Here is a 14786-nt window from a genome sequence, read left to right on the forward strand (position 1 = left end):
TTTAGCCGTTTTAAGCTACAATAACAAATATACAGAGTCGAATAAATGAAACTGAGAAGTCTAATTAAACAAGAATATAACTTGCAGTGGTTGCTGCGTCAATAGGTAATGTCGTCACCGGGTCCAGATGCACACTGAGTTCATCAGATTTTAAATGCGGTATTTAAATGCTTTTTAAGGTAAAAAATTACTGAGTCACGCGGTTGTACTTCACGCAATCAATAGACTGGCCCTGCCTATATTAATGCAGGCTTGAGTGCTGAGACCTGTGAAGCAGGTTTCGCCTGAGCAGATCTGAGATTTAAAATCTCTCAAAAGCGATTTAGCCGTTTAAGCTACAATAACAATTATACAGAGTCGAATAAATGAAACAGAGAAGTCTAATTAAACAAGAATATAACTTGCAGTGGTTGCTGCGTCAATAGGTAATGTCGTCACCGGGTCCAGATGCACACCGAGTTCATCAGATTTTAAATGCGGTATTTAAATGCTTTTTAAGGTAAATTACTGAGTCACGCGGTTGTACTTCACGCAATCAATGGACTGGCCCTGCCTATAATAATGCAGGCTTGAGTGCTGAGACCTGTGAAGCAGGTTTCGCCTGAGCAGATCTGAGATTTAAAATCTCTCAAAAGCGATTTAGCCGTTTAAGCTACAATAACAATTATACAGAGTCGAATAAATGAAACAGAGAAGTCTAATTAAACAAGAATATAACTTACAGTGGTTGCTGCATCAATAGGTAATGTCGTCACCGGGTCCAGATGCACACTGAGTTCATCAGATTTTAAATGCGGTATTTAAATGCTTTTTAAGGTAAACAATTACTGAGTCACGCGGTTGTACTTCACGCAATCAATAGACTGGCCCTGCCTATATTAATGCAGGCTTGAGTGCTGAGACCTGTGAAGCAGGTTTCGCCTGAGCAGATCTGAGATTTAAAATCTCTCAAAAGCGATTTAGCCGTTTAAGCTACAATAACAATTATACAGAGTCGAATAAATGAAACAGAGAAGTCTAATTAAACCAGAATATAACTTGCAGTGGTTGCTGCGTCAATAGGTAATGTCGTCACCGGGTCCAGATGCACACCGAGTTCATCAGATTTTAAATGCGGTATTTAAATGCTTTTTAAGGTAAATTACTGAGTCACGCGGTTGTACTTCACGCAATCAATAGACTGGCCCTGCCTATATTAATGCAGGCTTGAGTGCTGAGACCTGTGAAGCAGGTTTCGCCTGAGCAGATCTGAGATTTAAAATCTCTCAAAAGCGATTTAGCCGTTTAAGCTACAATAACAATTATACAGAGTCGAATAAATGAAACAGAGAAGTCTAATTAAACAAGAATATAACTTACAGTGGTTGCTGCGTCAATAGGTAATGTCGTCACCGGGTCCAGATGCACAATTGTTGCCAATGAACCATGAGAAGTAAACATATTTAAAACACAGATGTTTCTATTGTTTGTGCACTAAATGTATAATGGAAAGTGTATTATAAATTTAAAAAAACACTTATTTGTCAAATGCAATACAGATACTAACTTCTAACCAAAACATGATGGTTGAAAAGAGGATGACAAACTTTATTGATCACAGACAAAATAATGTTTTTACTCTTTTGTTGTTTTACACATTAAAACACAGGTCCAACATACACCTGCACAAACAGGACCTATAAACCTGGCTAAAGGGCACTTTTGCAGTGACAAGGAGGCAAACCGGCACCTCTCCAGCTTCCTCCAGTTCCCAAGACAAGTCCTTACAAACTGAGCTACTGCAGAGTTGAAGAAATAATAATCCTGCAGTTCCGTTTGTCTTTGGCTGCTTAAAATAACATTGTATCGTGTCCATAGTAACACAATGTAGCTGAAGGAATGCAGAGCATGATGTAAACTGAATTATTCTCTGGGAGGGCTGAGTAATATTATTTTGGCAGCATTCCTGATGGGAGGAATTCCCCATGATTCAGTTACTCACTACGAAACACAAGATCCAATGACACCACTCAAAATTCAGAAACATCCAAAACTTGATAACACCCAAATATTAAGTCTTATTTTCCCTGTTGCTACAAACTTGGCCTGAATGGATAATGTCATCACACAAAGAATCAAACCCACTGCCTTGTTTTGAGAAGGCAATTGATCCTATACAGGGGCGGCGCCAGGGGGGAGCTGAAGCACCACCCAGGATTGCCAAAGCACCCCCTAAGCACCCCCAATAAATATGTGTTTTTTTTCAAAAAACTAATTAAATTAGAAAAATGATAGATTACATCAATGCAAATGTGAAACAAACAAATGTGTTACCAAAAACATAAAGCCAACACAGGTGATATGATTAGGCCAATGGCCAGCACCCATTCGATTTTTGACCTACCCATAGGCTAAATTACTTTGTGACACTTGAGTGACTTCCTGTTAGCGAGAGCGCCAAATGATTTGCTAACAGCAAAGTGAAAAAATTATCGTTTTTTAGTCCTTAAACGTCCACGTGTGGACACTCAATCAAAACCACCTGAAAGCGAGAGGGATTCTGCACATAATAGGCCTGGTGAGTACAAGTAGCTTACTTCTGGGTCTCTGTGTTCATTCAAGCTCTGCTCTGTGTGTGGCACGAGCCATTTTGTGTGCATGCGAGAGAGAGCTCGCGCACCGGTGGGTATCTACTGGAGATCGTTGTGATTAGCATCTGGTGCTAGCTAGCCAAGCTAACGGATATAAGGAGCTTTTTTCAACAACAAGGTGGAGGGAGAACTCTCTCCTGTCAGATGGAGAGTCTCAGATAACCTCAGATCAGTTGAAGTAAAGGACTCTCAGTGTTTAGATAGTTAACGTTAGTCTAGTTATCTCAGTGGGTCTCAAACGGTTTGTTTTAAAAAGGGAAGTGATTTGTAAAATATCTATAAAAAAATAGAAAATCTGTTTACAGTTCTGTTTCATATGTATGTTGAGAGATACAGTATATCCATAGATCTCTTAATGTTGCTCTCAAAGTGCACCAGATTGATGCTTTTAACTTCAATATTTAAAAAAAATCTTCCCGGGTTAAACATGGGTTAGGGTTAGGGTTAAACATGTCCCCGGACCCAAGCCCCCAGGAAGTGCGCCGGAGTCTGATGAGAATATTCGTAGAGGCCAAACGGCGGTACTACACTTCCGTTAGGTTGCTGGGCCCGGAAACACTTTTTCCCATTGACTTACATGGGGAAAGAGTGGTCTGTAACTCGTTGGATCATTTTTTTTAAACTAAATAAACAACCCAGTATGAACACTTGTATAGACCTTATTAAAAACATTCGTTCCTCAAGTTGTAAAAATGTATTAATAACGTTATTCTGAGAGTTATTTCCCTCTGCATTATGAACGCGCATCTAACCCACGGGACCGCGCCGCCCGGCACGTTCACGTTACGTGTTCAGCACTACATGCGTTTATCTTTCTTTACCCATGGAAGCACAATAACAACGGACCCATATCGCCTTACTGCCATCCCACGGAGCTGTAATAATGGATATATTGCACATGTTTGCTGTAATTCATCATTTGTAAAATATTATACTACATGGGCTGTATGATGTAAATGTTGTACCGTAAATGTTGTAATAAATAAAGTTAATATTACCGACGTTAGATTAACGTCCCTGTAGCTTATTATTGCACTAAGAAGCTTATTGCACTGTGTATATATATATATATATATATATATATATATATATATATATATATACATACATACATACATACACACACACACACACACACATACATATATACAGTGCAATAATTCTTTCATGCTAAATGAAGCTCTGTTGGATATCACTAGATCCTGTTACAGCGTAATATAAGTACATAACGATTGATGTGCACATTAGCATAATTACTAGCTAGCCGCTAACTGCCGCCTCGTTAATATCAAATCCATCATAATAACAATCCATTACCATGCTGTCACGAACGCACGGTGCTGTTACGTGTACGCAAATTGACGTGCTTGATGTGAACGAGCATTTTGGTTAAAGTTGCGCATGCTCCATGAGTGCACATACGGGTACTTCTCAGGCATGCCGGGTAATCTGTGACGTTTCACTCTCTCAAAAGTTGGGCCATTTTATCATCATGCACCAATGAGCAACTCTCATAGGAATGAATGAGGCCCCGCCTCCCACGCTGTATCCAGTTCTTATTATACATCCATGGAGGTCCCTCCTAGAGGAGGTGAGGTCCACCTCCCACTTGTAAAAATAGCACTTTACCCCTGCTTACACCTATATGCCGTGAGCTGATTATCGAGCCTTCATTGTAACAGTCGCGGGTACACTGTGTGTGTGGGGAGTGTTGCAGTAGAAAATTCAACTGTAGCGCTGGTGCATTAATGGGAAACCCTTAATGTTTGAGCACCCTCTATGAAACGTCACGCTACCCCACAGCACCCCCAAGAGAAAATCTCTGGCGCCGCCACTGATGCTATAGTAAGTCGTTTGAACGCGCCTACTATAAGGAAAATTAAAGTTGTTTTATTGATCAGAAACGTCAAAGAACAAACAAATACTGTGAGCGAACATGGAAGCATTACAAATTATAATATTTGTGCTTCACTCCAATGAAAAATCCAATCATATATTACTCAGCCAGCTGCATATCACTGATGTTGGGAGGAGACAGGTGGAGAGTTATTATTTTTGGCAGAACTACATCAGAGGCCTGCACTATGAAGTCAGTTCAACAGATCCTGGATATCTTTGAGTTATCTGGCTTGTCCTACGACGCTAAATCAAGCCAGGGTTTCCCTGTCTGGCTGAAAGGGGTGGGGTTAGTGTACACAGCGCAGCGTCATACTTCATGAATGAAGAGTAAACTATATTATCATACACAATTGACAATATACGTACGGTACATCCATGACAAACACATATTCCAGGATAAAGGCAAACTGTATACCTCCATGACTTCAAAACTGCCAGGTGCAGGACGAACAGGTGGTAAAAAACTGTTTGAATGCGCAAATTAGCAGGTTTACAATATCAATGCCCCAAATTAGACACAAGTTGATCTTACTTTAAATTACATTTGAGTGTTTCGTTAACTTGATGTGTTGTTTATAATAACACTTCTGCATACAGTAGCCTATGCGAGAAGCTGAGGAAATATAAGACGGGATATGAATGAGAAGTGCGACACGTCTACAGTGCTGCGGACTGGAGGCATTGCAGGATACTGGTCATTTATAATGTGGCAGATTAAGTAGGCTTGCTTACAACAAATGTAAGCATAGTCAGATCGTTCTGAAGATGGGCAGTGATACACTATTAATGTACATGTTCACATAGTCAGCGATTTAAATTGCCAGCCGTCTTTCCTTCATACGCCAGTTTAACATAGGTTTCCTCTATCCTGTAATATGACTTGATAGCTTTAAAGTCTGCACACAGAGCTCTGATTGGTCAGCAGGCGGTGCTTTCACTGAGCTGATCTCTTATCTCCAACATGCCCCGGAGCAGAGTGGGAGTTCAGCATAAATTACAATGATATCTACCCCGGTAAGAAGTGAACCAGCTCCGGACTGAAAACCAGAGTTAACCCTGAAGTCACCTCGCTAACCTCGAATCCTGCTTCGTAGTCAAGGCTACAGGAAAGAGGCTGCCAGGGAATCCCGGGGGAGTCAGTGACTGTATAAACCTGGTATGTAGCCTCGATTATCACTGGGGGAACAACAGTGTAGTTTTCCAATGGTTATCATCAGGAATATTGTTTGGAGGATTTAGCCTTAAAGAGGCCCTACTAAGGCTAAAAATCACAACAAATAAAACTAAGTAAAAACACACTCCGCCCTGCCTGAACCACCACGATTGTAGTCCTTTGTTTACTTCTGTGAAGTAGTGATGTCACTATGTAACACTCACACCTATTGGTAAGCACTCCAACACATCGTAGGCTAAAGCGTGGGACATCGCGGTTGACATCACAACAGAGCCCAATCCAATCAGAGCAGACTGGGCTCTGGTTTCAGACAGAGGGTGAAAAGAGGAGCTGCAGCAGTATGAGAAAAAAAAAAGAGCTTTTTGAACATTAGACATGTCACAGTAGAGGCAAAGAATACAGTTATGAAACGTGAAACTGAGCACAATAGGGCCCCTTTAAACAAAGAGTGGCTTCAGGTAGGATATGACTCATCCACTTGGAGTTTTTCCTTAGCAAACAGTTGGCTTAGGTGACCTTAATAACGAGTCCCTTCTCAGATATTTTCATTTTGTTACTTCCTTTTCAGCCGAGTATCAAAAACTATGCTTGCCAGAATCTTCCAAAAGTTATGGTATCATTACCGCCCTGCACCGTATGTATTGTGAACACATTAAGATGTGCCAAGACTGATAACTTTGCGCATTGTGTTTGTTGTAAACACAAAGTACACTGACCTAAACAGACAGTGTGACTCTCACCAAGCCCTGGTGAGTCACAGAGGAACATCCTACTGCAGCTGAAAAAGATCCTGCGTCCAACTATCACAATTCCCCACAGACAGAAATGATGTGTGTGGAGTTATTATTGGAAGTAGATGCAGTTTTTCCCCATTGTCAGCCTCTTGTAGGCAGTGGAAAAACAGAGAGCAGTGCTCCATGCCACCCGACCTTTAACAAAAAGTTCCAACTTTTAGTCTTTCTACTTTTCGTGGCATCATGAATCCTCACTTAATCAAACCAAATAACTACGTTAGACTATCCGAGAAGGAAAGGGGAAAGATTTTAAACAAAATCAGCTTCATAGAGTAAGTGTCCTCGACTGGGTTTTAGTTGATAAAGTAAACATCCTCCCCTGTCGTAATTCATTTTCTTACACCGATCTGTTAGGATGGACGAGTGATGATACAGCTTAACTGAGGTTTGTGCAAATTACATTACATTACATTACATTGCATTTAGCTGACGCTTTTGTCCAAAGCGACTTACAATAAGTACATTCGACCAGGAAGACACAACCTTGAAGAAAACAGAATCATATAAGTACATCAGGTTTCATAGAGCCAAACATTTCAAGTGCTACTCAACTGGCTTTAGGTAAGCCAGTCCTTTATTAGTATAAAAGTGCTTCGTTAATAGTTCTAACGCTCGAAGTGGAGTCGAAAGAGATGAGTTTTCAGTTTGCGCCGGAAGATGTGCAAGCTATCTGCCGTCCTGATGTCAATGGGGAGCTCATTCCACCATCTTGGAGCCAGGACAGCAAACCCACGTGTTTTCGCCGATGGGAACTTGGGTCCCCCTCGCAGCGAGGGCGCAACGAGTCGTTTGGCTGATGCAGAGTGTAGTGCACGCGCTGGGGTGTACGGTTTAACCATGTCCTGGATGTAGGAAGGGCCAGATCCATTCGCAGCATGGTAAGCAAGTACCAGTGTCTTGAAGTGGATTCTAGCAGTTACCGGAAGCCAGTGAAGGGAGCGGAGTGGTGTGGGAGAATTTAGGAAGGTTGAAGACCAGACGAGCCGCTGCATTCTGGATGAGCTGCAGAGGTCGGATGGCACATGCAGGTAGACCAGCCAGGAGGGAGTTGCAGTAGTCTAGGCGTGAGATGACGAGAGCCTGGACCAGAACCTGAGTCGCTTTCTGAGTCAGCTGGGGACGTATCTTCCTGATGTTGTAAAGAGTGTATCTGCAGCAACGGGTTGTAGCAGCGATGTTTGCAGTGAAGGACAGGTTGTTATCTAGGGTCACACCCAGATTCCTTGCAGCAAATGGTGTGAACATGAGCAGTAACAGCTCCCTTTTATCGCTATGTCGTCATATTTATCAAGAGGTTTCAGCACTGCAAGGCTATACAATCCAGAAATATTTGAGACCCCCTTGTCTGTTTTTTTAACACGGGAAATGAAACAATACTCAGCATTTTCCCAACCATATCCTGTAAAGATTTAATCCAGTTTCTTTTTTATTTATTGCACCAGTGCAGAAAAACTCATCTTTGATGGTAATGATAATATCTAAGAGGCCATTTACTTTATTTTGACCGAAGCTAACCATGCAATGACTTCTAAAAGTCTGCCGCCCGTCAAACCTTTACCGTGCATTCCTCCAATAAATAATTGTAATGTTAAGATTAGTATGATTTAAAGCAGAGAAACCTGCAACAGCTGAATGCTACATTTTACCCACACATTTGACCCATGAAGAGGTTTTACTAAATTGCCTGATGGTATATTTATCATCTATAAAATGGCTTTACTTCCTCAAATAATCTCTAAAAACTGTAATTTCATATCTAAAGAATATGAACGTCAGGAAAAGAGACATTTTGAAACTGACAAAAACATTTTTTTAAACTGACAAGTGATTCTCAAACTTATAATGGACTGTGCTACAGGGGGAACTTTGTCCTCTAATCATCTGATTTCCCTCTAAAATTGAATTAGAAGAAGTAACTGATTTGCCCCCCCCCCCCCCCCCCCCTTCTTCGTTTTGTAGCCATGACAACATGGATTACCTACAACACCAGCTGGAAAACTATTTGACAAAGAGGGAAGTCCTTTCTCTGCTAGCACTGTGTGGATCTTTAGGGAGTGTGTCAGAGGAGCCAGCCCAGTGGAAAACTTTACTCCGTTTAACAAGGACTCGAGTGCTGGAGAAGAACATTACAGAAGCTCCGCCCCTCAGTGAAGGCTGTCCCAGACACTGAAGGAACTTACACTATGTAAAGCTTAGGAAGAGGAGAAGAAGAAATACACTACATAAGACATCAATCATAAGAGCGAGATACTTTTCATGTGTGTTGTTTTCATACGACTTTGATCGCAGTAATTGTCGAGGAAGCATTCTTTGTGGTTGGTCTAGATTGGTCCCATACGTGATTCTGGATATAACAACCTTGAACTGTGTTGGGGAAACTTTTTGCATTACAGCACGTCTCGACACACAGTTTTAAAGAGATACTACACCAACAAAATAACCTTTTTGTAAACCCATTACTCCTCTGGTGTTACTTTGAATTCTTTAAAGAACACTCATGCCTCCTCCACAGTGAATGATGAATACAAAATACTGGGCTGCAAAACTATCTGAAAACACCCGTTATACAAACTCTCAGACAACTCTTACTGTATAATCCAAGTCTCATTTAACCATTTGTATGCTCAGTTATCTTAAACACTTGTATTAAAGCTTACTATTTAAAACATTTGGATGCAATGGTCTAATGTAAGGTTTAAAGGGGCCCTGTTGTGCTTTTGGAGTTTTACTTCCATTGGAGTCCTTCGTTTTCTTTAGTAACATCACTATGGAACACTTCTATTGTCTAACACATTGTACGTGATAGGCTAAGGGGCGGGACATCTCTAAACCGCTGACCAATCACAACAGAACCGGCCAGCTAACCAATCAGAGCAGACTGGGCTCTGGTTTCAGACAGAGGGTGAAAAGAGGTGCTGCAGCACAGGCAGTATGAGAAAAATAAAGAGCTTTTTGAACATTAAAGCATGGAGACATGTCACAGTAGAGACACTACACACTGATATGAACCTGAAACGGAGCCTCATAGGGCCCCTTTAAATCAGTTCACTCCTACTGCATGAATTGCAACTTCACCACCATCACAATAGTTTGGTGAGTTAATGCCACATTACTCTTTCCTGTAACAGTTTCCCTGTCCTAGCGTGACACAGCACCACACAAATCCAAGACACACAGAAGACAAACAGCAATTCATCCATCCATTGTTGCCCAATCAGGATCAGTCAGCCCACACAAACCAGCAAGTCTCAGCAGGGCAGGCTGGGTGTGAGGGGCCGCGAGATCCAGCATAACTCAAACACAGAGCGGCTCTGAAAACACATTACTTACTCTGCTTGTGCGTTACTGTGCCAGTGTTAATAATAATGTCTTCCCTAAACACAGGGGTGGAAATGTGTCACGTACAAATACTTACTTTGAAGCAAAGGTATTTCAGATAGAGGCCATCTTAATGCTTGTGCTTTATCTTAATAAAAAAGCTGATATCGATAAAACACTGTGCCTATTTAACTTTCTTGTATTCCATTCAATCAAATGTATTATGTTAACATGCTGCAAGTATGCTAACATGTTTTGCATTTGAATTGAATGTCTTATATTATGTGTTCTTCTGTTGTGTGCATATTGCACTTTGCCTGTGTATGAAAAGTGCTATACAAGAACAATCTTAATTATTATTATTATCAATCAGAGAAAAAGCTACTGTAAGCTAACCTGTCAGACAGAATTATTCCTCAGTCTTCGTTCAGACATGAAGAGGTTTACATTGAGGTGCAATAAAGGTGAGGCACACACCTCCTCTTTCATCCCTTTGATCCATCGGTTGCACAAAACCCAACAGGAAGTTTCAGCAGTTTGTGTCACACTTACTTATTTTTTCCAATAGTTTCATAGTCTTTCACGATCACATCTATGTAGGCGCTATAGTCCAACGCAACGCCCTTCAGATCAAACTCAAGCACCTGTGAGACAAGATGAGGGATACAGAACATTAGATATCTAATTTAAAGAATTACAATTATATCTCTGAGAGTAGGACCTTAGCTTGTCGCAGTGTTTTACCATGTGATGCATTTAAAAAGGGGATTTGAGGGGATTTCTTGTAATATATCAACTATTCCTGCTTTTCTTAATAGCCAAAGCTGTAAAATCTAAGTAAAGGTGTGAAGCATGGATAACAAGTGTGTGTTTGTTTGTGTGTTTTAGAGATTTACCTCGTTCCAGACAGGGTTCAGCTCACTGTCAATCGATTTTGTTTTCTGCTTCTCATCTGAAAACAATACACATATTGAAAAAAATTGGTCAATCATTGGTTCATGATTTCTCAAGATAAGGAAACATAGGTGAACATCAGAAATCATTTTACCCACTTGTTGGCCTGAGTTAAGTTATTGCCTTCTCTAAATGGAGTTAGCTTTGCAAGCTTTATGTAAATTGTTTGTGTCAGTGCGCTGCAGTTAAAGGGAAGGAGGAAATCTGCCACACCTGGGGCTGATGATGAAGAGGATCTGGGTGTAAACAAAGCAGCTGAGAGCAATTGGGCTGATTGTCAGGAACTTAGTTTCCTCATTAGGGAGGAAATGCCATTCAGTAGCTGAAGGCCAATTTCCCAACATTTTCTAACATGTCTATCCTCTATATCAAAGCATTCCTTGTCCTGTCATGTGTACTGCGGGTCCAAACCTTGGCCGGGCTTTATGTGGATACAAATGCTGTGACATGTTGGGGGAAATCTTTAGTGATGCAATACAACTTGCTCAATTTGTGTGTTTTATCTTTAATTATACTGCATTCAAATGACCACAATGACACTTAATTCCTTAACTTAAAATAGCAATAGGCTTATTTTACCACCAGCTATTATACAACTAAAGGGAAACTTAAAATAACACTACTGTATATCCGTTTTTTTGCATGTATACTGGATTATAAAATAACAGCCAACTATAAAAACCCATAGTGACGTCATACTAGAATAAAGTCGAATCAATTGAGCGACTATAAACTTTACACGCTTTACATCCTTATTTAAGACCAAATGTTAATCTACAAGTGTTGTCTCCATACACAAATTAAACGTCAACACTTTTCAGATTGAGCCTTACCTTTAAATATCACAGAGACGATTGGATCAGGGTGTCCCACTTTCTTTTTAGGCAGACCTTTCGCCGATTCCACCTTAACCCGCAACATGGCTGCAGACGGGTTGATAAAAAAAAAAGGACTAAATCTGAATGAAAACAAAAGAAAAAGTCTCAGGATTGCCGTGCATCCTCACAGCCCCATCACTGAGCAGACAGGGCGGAGGAAGTTTATATCCAAATCTGAGAGCAAGGGGAAATAAGGGCGGATCACGGGGGAGGAATTAAACCGAGGGAGACTGAGGGAGGCTGGAGAGCTGCTGTTGCCCCCGTGCAGCCGAGAGGAGAAGGCACACACTAACACGTACACACAATGAACGTTTACTAGATATATCTGCATGCTTTCAAATGAACAGATTATATAAATAAGGATCTACATTTTGCAAAGTTCTATATTATGGACTTTAAAAACATAGCCTACTAGTTGAGGAGCACATCAAATAAATTGCAGAGGCTGAAAATACTGTTTGTTTTTAGGGGGGTCTGGTGTACTCGGTATTGTTATTTGCACTCAAAGAAATCCAGCACTATTTCTTGATGCCTCAGCGTGTTTAAATATGTTGGATGTGGCTCCATCTAGTGGCTGTGTATGGGCATAGATATGTCTCATAATTATTTGTGTGAACATAAAAATAATTTGTGTGTAAATATGTGATTTGTAAATGTAAAACAACATCCACAAATGCATTTAAAAGATTTGCAAACTCACAAATACATTTGCAAGTGTAAAACGGATCTGCAAATACGCTAAATATGTTCACAAATAAAAAAAAGATCTGTGAATAATATCTCTTTAACATTTACACCTTTCGATCAGGCATTTGTGAATCCATTTTGTATTTGTGGACCAAAAATGCGCTTGCGGATCTCAAATCTCTGTTCACGGATCTCAAATCTCTGTTCGCGGATCGTCTTTTTACACACACGGAATTTAGAGACATATTTTCCGCCGGTCTCGGCTAAAATCTACTCGTGTCACTCGGTTATTTTCGGAAACCACGTGATGGCCTGCTGTTGACGACATTTCTGCATGATTTCAAAGTAAGAGCATGATGGTTTGTTTAATGCTCTGTTTTTGTATTATAATGAACAGCGGAACGTTAGATGCATTCTTTATCACCATAACCCTGACCTAAATACGGTGCTTTTCTACAGATTACTTTATTACTGCACTGGTAAGGTACAATTAGGCCGATTAATAAGATGTGAAGTGCTTTGTAACTTCGACCCGCTTGACTGAATACACAACAAACAATGAAGAAAGAGTTTTATCTGGGCTGCTTCGCTGCCAGCTGCTCCCCCGGGACCCGAAAGTGGCGTATAGCCTGCACTTCAACATCAACGAAAGTGCTCGATATATGCTATATTGAACCAATAACACAAACTAACTGTATCACTATAACATGATGATGATGGTGATGAAGAATGCATCTAACGTTCCGCTGTTCATTATAATACAAAAACAGAGCATTAAACAAACCATCATGCTCTTACTTTGAAATCATGCGGAAATGTCGTCAACAGCGGGCCATCACGTGGTTTCCGAAAATAACCGAGTGACACGAGTAGATTTTAGCCGAGACCGGCGGAAAATATGTCTCAAAATTCCGTGTGTGTAAAAAGACGATCCGCGAACAGAGATTTGAGATCCGCAAGCGCATTTTTGGTCCACAAATACAAAATGGATTCACAAATGCCTGATCGAAAGGTGTAAATGTTAAAGAGATATTCACAGATCTTTTTTTTATTTGTGAACATATTTAGCGTATTTGCAGATCCGTTTTACACTTGCAAATGTATTTGTGAGTTTGCAAATCTTTTAAATGCATTTGTGGATGTTGTTTTACATTTACAAATCACATATTTACACACAAATTATTTTTATGTTCACACAAATAATTACGAGACATATCTATGCCCATACTGTGACACGTACTAGCACGTGTATTTGACGTTTACCAGACTTGACACTATCTTATCGCTAGTGCAAGGGTTTTAGTGGAACAAAAACAATCTATAAACTAAAAGTTGTGAAATGCAGTGCATTAGCAGTGACGTATTTCTACCTATCCACAGATGCATTGTCTCCTGGAATATGAGCTAATATTACCCTTAATTGCTTTATATCATTGGTTCTTCTCAAGCCAGCTGTTGCCTTTCTTTTAATATGTCATATCAAAATCGTTGTCAGATAAATTTACTAATTGGCAGTATAGAAAAAATGCAGGGATTTGTGTATGTTTTACGTTTAATACATGTTGGTGATTATAGTGGCTGGACTTCTGCTTTTATCAATCTTGAAATGAAAATGACAAAAATATATTTCAGCTTACTATCACCATATTTAAATGAATGCTGATGTGTTCAAAATTATTTTCCTATCAACTTTTGTTCACCTACCTTTTGTAGTAGGGCCCTTATCTCTTTGTTCCCAGTCAACCAGTTATGTTGTGTAGTCTAATGTACACCTTTTGTTATTCTTCTTTTTGTAATCTATCACATGTATACTCAATTTGTATATTTTTCATGTGTTTGGCAAAAAAAGAAAAAAGATTAATTTTTTTATTACTGTGGCATTATTTGTCTGCTATCCATTACTGGTCATTGCCTCTTACACCGGATACATTAAATAGCTATTTGAGGCAGTTACAGTACCTCCTACTGCAGGTGTCTGTGGGTCTAATATTAGAGCCGATACATAGACTTGCCCAGCAGAGTTGAGACTCCACTGGGACTTTGGTCTCTTCATTAAAGTTACTGGGAGGCCACTCCAGCTCCTGCTCATTGAAGTGGGGAGAAGAAGTGCAGTGGGTTGCCTGGCAACAAATAAAACACATTAGTTATAGAAGTCTGTGAGGCTCTAACAACATGACAGACAATCATTGATCACTGCTTTTAATGAAACACTACAGGCAAATATGCTCTGGTTCATTTTGAGTTTGGTCTATTTTGCCTTTATGATATATTTTCTATCAGACTTATGGAAATAATACACAAAACGTACACAATAAGGTGTTTATTTGACTATTTGCATCTGCAGATTTATTTCTTAATTCACCAAAAGTTATAATTTGTTCTGATTTATTTGCATGTTTATGTTCATAAATCATTCTTGGCCTGATTTATAAGTAATATATTGCTTAAAAAA

General features: G+C 40.0%; 1 protein-coding gene across 5 annotated transcripts in view; it reads right to left on the minus strand.

The window, feature by feature from the left end:
• The window catches only part of LOC117544868 (myoferlin-like), a 38872-nt gene extending 26899 nt beyond the window's left edge, over positions 1 to 11973 (minus strand). For 2 of the 5 annotated variants that reach the window (XM_034214352.1, XM_034214351.1), the window contains exons 1-3: positions 11603 to 11973; positions 10712 to 10767; positions 10368 to 10459 (exon numbers count right to left, since the gene is read on the minus strand). In XM_034214352.1, the coding sequence (XP_034070243.1) occupies positions 10368 to 10459; positions 10712 to 10767; positions 11603 to 11690 (236 nt within the window). In that variant the 5' untranslated portion in view covers positions 11691 to 11973. Of the gene's footprint in view, positions 1 to 10367; positions 10460 to 10711; positions 10768 to 10867; positions 10946 to 11602 lie in introns of those variants that run through there. The other 3 variants (XM_034214354.1, XM_034214353.1, XM_034214355.1) reach the window with 2 other exon arrangements.
• Between the last annotated feature and the right edge of the window lie 2813 nt (positions 11974 to 14786).

This window comes from Gymnodraco acuticeps, unplaced genomic scaffold, assembly GCF_902827175.1.
Source record: "Gymnodraco acuticeps unplaced genomic scaffold, fGymAcu1.1, whole genome shotgun sequence".
NCBI classification, from domain to species: domain Eukaryota; kingdom Metazoa; phylum Chordata; class Actinopteri; order Perciformes; family Bathydraconidae; genus Gymnodraco; species Gymnodraco acuticeps.